This window comes from Cynoglossus semilaevis, chromosome Z (assembly GCF_000523025.1).
Source record: "Cynoglossus semilaevis isolate Cse_v1.0 chromosome Z, Cse_v1.0, whole genome shotgun sequence".
Lineage (NCBI taxonomy): Eukaryota > Metazoa > Chordata > Actinopteri > Pleuronectiformes > Cynoglossidae > Cynoglossus > Cynoglossus semilaevis.
Window position 1 is genome coordinate 18,560,513 of NC_024328.1, and position 4,490 is coordinate 18,565,002.

Here is a 4,490-nt window from a genome sequence, read left to right on the forward strand (position 1 = left end):
AGTCAATTATAAAAAGAAGGGCAAGGAGAGCAGAAAAAAACTCTGGAGGGACTAAGGACATAAGAGCAGCCTTGATCAATACAAGCTATTGAACAGCCAATCGAAAGTATGGATCAGTGTTTGCGTGTGTGTGTGGGATGTTATGTGTGTCGTGTGTGTGGCTATGGCAGGAGCAAAGGCATGGGAAACAATGATGTGGGAAATAGGATAAAGAAACAACAGAGGCTCAGGTTTATTGCTTTGTCTGCACTTGGACAATCTTCAATGTCTTAACAGAGTTTTGATTGTTTCAGTTGATTACAGCACCATGACTGGCTGCATAATTTAATGATAGTTGTGCAGTGTCTCAGGGAAATGATTAAATAAAACAAAATTTGTGCATATACAGTGTTTTTATAAAACACACCTTAAGGAAATTTGTATGGTTTAAATAATGTATACTGTCCTTAAAGTGAAGACTTCATCTAGCTGGACATTTGAGGATGCTAACTATTGTAAGTCATTTGCAGCTAAATATTACCTTTTGTGTCAAAGAGAGCAAGAGGCATGGTTGTAATGTAATACAATGGTTGAGGTTGAATATACATATGTATATACAGTATATATATATAAGAGCGTAGACGAGTCTCCTCCTCTTTCATTTAATACTAACTATGTGAACTGTCCCATATGTAAGGGAATCATTCGCTACAGCAATACAGCAACATATGGACTAGATTTTATTAATTTTTGATTTATTTTATAAATAGAAAATATACACGAGATACGTTTCTCTTTTTTTTTCTTCCCCATGTCACTTTAGGAGCTCCGTAATTTTGGGTCCAAAAAAAAAAAAAAATATATATATATATATATACATATATATATATAAATATATATATATGTATATATATATATATATATATATATACGTGGGCTGACTCATCTGCCTAGAGCAATCATTTAATGCTAAATTTACAAGGAATAAATGCAACATAAATACTATAGAAGATGTGTTTGACTGACACGGCCCAACAGTTGTAAAATATAAGAACGCCGTAGACAACTATTTTATTTCTGAGTTACCAGTTGCAAAACATGATCACATGCTTGTGTTGCATGCATACACCTCAACTGGGGCCCAAAGAAATAAACCATGTTATTTTTATTTTTATATAAGGATATATTAAAAAAAAAAAATTATGCCTGGAGGGATGCTGAGAAATAAATGTGTTTTTGGAGCTCATGCTCCAGCACACACACATAATAGCTCCACACCCACCTTTGAGTAATGCAGTGAGGATGGCAAGGTCAATGTCCTGGTGGCCTTCTGACCCCATCCGAAAGACTGTTATCTGTAAGAGAGAGAGAGAGGGTGAGAGAGAGGGAAGAGGCATTAGGATCACACAAGGCCTGAAAGTGACTTCAGCTTCTCTTTTGTTCTGTTGATTGTTCTGTTGATTTAATGTACAAACGATTTTAGTGAACATAAAGGTAGAGAAACACAGAAGGAAGAAAATAAGTGTCATTCATACAAAATTCAATATTTACGCTGCACTTTATTTTATTGTTTTTCCTTTCAGCCATGAACACCTAAAAATGTTCTGTATATAGGACCACTTTTTCTGTGTTTGCCAAGAGGACACGGAACTATTCAAGAGCAAATCATGACAAATTGTGAGATCAAATGTCAGCTATTTACCTCTGCCTGCTACTTTTTCAAGATAAGGCCTTGAGGAAACACTTTTCTCTGAGGACAGTTTACGTCTCCATCTGTTGTCGTCTTTAAGCTGCATTTGTCTTTATATCCTTCAAGAAATGAAAATTAAGTCTGCTGAGAGGTAAAATCTAAAAATAAATTGAGCAGCTTTGCTGGATTTCATTTTTGTCACATACAGTACATCAGGCTCATGTACACTGACCAGTATTAATGTGGGTACGTGTGCACATGTGAAGGGCACCTTGTGGGAGCCATGTACAGGGGATTGCGTGTTCTGAATGCCTGACAGGAAATTCTTCTAATCCTTCCAAACACTCACTGGTCTCCTCCCACCTCCATTCTGCTCCCTGCAGCCCATCTCCCTTCCCATCTCCCCCTTTTTAAATGGCTTCATTGGGAATCTGTGAGCTCCACTGCTGCACTTCCTGCGGCTCCCATCCTCTCTCCTAGACCCACCAGGGCGATGCTGCAGTCAAACCACTTTCTCTTTTCTGTCGTCGTCATCTTCCTCTATTCTTATCTTGTCCTCCACACAATTTAAACACACAGATGTTATTCTATTCATATTGATGATTTACAAAGAATATTAGGTTGAGTCATTCATCACATGCACACCATATACTGATGACATCTCAGTTTCTCCCAGAAAAAGAGAGAGAGAGAGAGAGAGAGAGAGAGAAGATGAATAAAGACATACATTCAAACCCTAAACCAGTGTCATGCATTTTAAATGCAATCAGAGGCAACCATTTTGGTGAGTAGCAATTAGTGCACGTGTACGTGCACTACTGCATGTGCATGTGTCAAATTGGGACGATCAGCTGCATAATCAAAAGCTAATTCTCCAGGTGAAATAGGAATTCACTGGAACGTGAAGGTAGCAGAGGAGAGTGTCACAAGCTGGCGAGCCAATGAGTATTAGAGTATGTAATTTGTCTGAGATTAGTCATAGCATGTGTGTGTACGTGTGTGTGTGTGTGTGTTTGTGCGTGAACATACATGTGTGTAGTGATGATCAAAAAGTGTGGCTGCATTTGCCAGAATGAGTTCACACTAATAGATGCTAACAACACACCCATAAAGCCATCTGTTAAACATACATCCACTCTGTGAGCTAACCAACCGTGAATACTAATAACAATCTTTTTTTAATCTTGTTTGTGTTCTACGTGTAATAGGTCAGGCAGAGGACTATTTTTATTCATCAGACAAAATGTATCAGATCAACATTTCTCACTTTTTCGTTAGTTAATGTTTCTGCAACAAACTCAGGGGAGAAGCGAGGTTACCACTGCCCTAATGCTTTGCCATCTTGAACTGAGAAGCAATGCTTTAAAATCAAAGGACAGTGTTTATGTCACACATACAGGAACAGGTACACAAACAGTTAGCATGCTAATTGAAGAACTTAACAGAATGGTCATTGTATGATATTTACAGCCAAATATGGTACTAATATTTATTTTTTTGAATGGATTTGAAAGTGTACTAATTTCTTACAACTTCTATTTACACCAAAATTAATTATGTTTGCAATGGCAATCTTTTTAAAATAACAAATTTCACTTAAAGGGAGGGAGGGTTGTAGAGAGAGGACTAGAGGGGGGACAATGAGATAGAGCAGTTGCCTAAAATTTGACAGTGTGTGCTCACACGTGAGCCTGTCGTTATCATTAGTGAAGAGTCCCTGAAGATGGATGGTGGAGCTACAGTGTAAAGATGATGATTATTAAAGTTCCCCGTTCCCTTCAGGCCTCCACCACCTTTACCTTCACTCTTCCTCCCGCTTCATCCATCATTTTTTCCTACCCCCACCGACCACTAATCAACATCAACGTCTCACTGACATCTTTGTGTTCCTGTCACACTTCTATCTCTACGTTCAAACATAGCCCTTCGGATGGTGGATGTGTACTACTCTTATAACAGCAGCTTTGCCAAACAGACACACATAATGGGTAAGGGGTATGGGGGGTGTTGATTTAATTATGCCAATCTAGCAAGTGTGTGTTGTGTTCATGTGTGTGTTGCAACTAAATCCTAACTTCCCATCTAAATCGATCTCAGATAATTAAATACCAGAAAACAATTCTAGTGGAGGCACCTTCTGATTTTTAACAAGTCACACATCTGTTGTTTTGTAGGAGGTCTGTGGGGTGGGGTGGGGGGATTGTGGGACATTAGTGTACATGGCATGGTGTGCGTGCACATGATACCCAGGAGAAGTGTTTTTGCTACAAAACAACAGAAATTAGGTTTTGGACTCGCCAACCAATAATTGAAAACATTTGAATGCCTTATTTTTTAGCTAATGACAAAATGTCATCAGGGGTCACCAATCTTTTTGAATCTGAGAGCTACTTCAAAGGTACTTTGCAATACAAAAAACTATTTACTTGTTACAAACTAATAATAATCAAAACAAAAATAGCAGACACTCTTCTTACCATCGTCATTGTGCCCATTTGAGTGTAACTGATTCAAAAAGCACAGTAACAGTACAATTTCTGAAATCCAACATCCTTAAACTAGGTCAGGGGTTCAGTTTCTGCATTGCAAAACAACTTCATTGTCAGAGAAAAAGAGCTGAAGACTATATTCTTGGACTTTAACATCAGTCACTTGGAACTAAAAGCCTCTTAAATAAGAGAAGAAAAGTCTCTCAGGAACTCAAGCAAGTCCTGTCAACTACTTTCCAATTTAACTTGGACTTGATGGTTGTTAAGGCAAAGACAGTGCCACAATGTCTGCTGCGGCATTCATATATATATATATATATATATATATATAT

The 4,490-nt window shown here is 38.0% G+C and overlaps 1 protein-coding gene across 1 annotated transcript in view; it reads right to left on the reverse strand.

The window, feature by feature from the left end:
- LOC103398220 (transient receptor potential cation channel subfamily M member 3) overlaps window positions 1-4,490 on the reverse strand; it is a 41,322-nt gene that overhangs the window by 8,447 nt on the left and 28,385 nt on the right. Inside the window, exon 7 of the mRNA XM_025053368.1 lies at window positions 1,262-1,334. Coding sequence (XP_024909136.1) covers window positions 1,262-1,334 — 73 coding nt within the window. The remainder of the gene's footprint in view (window positions 1-1,261; window positions 1,335-4,490) is intronic.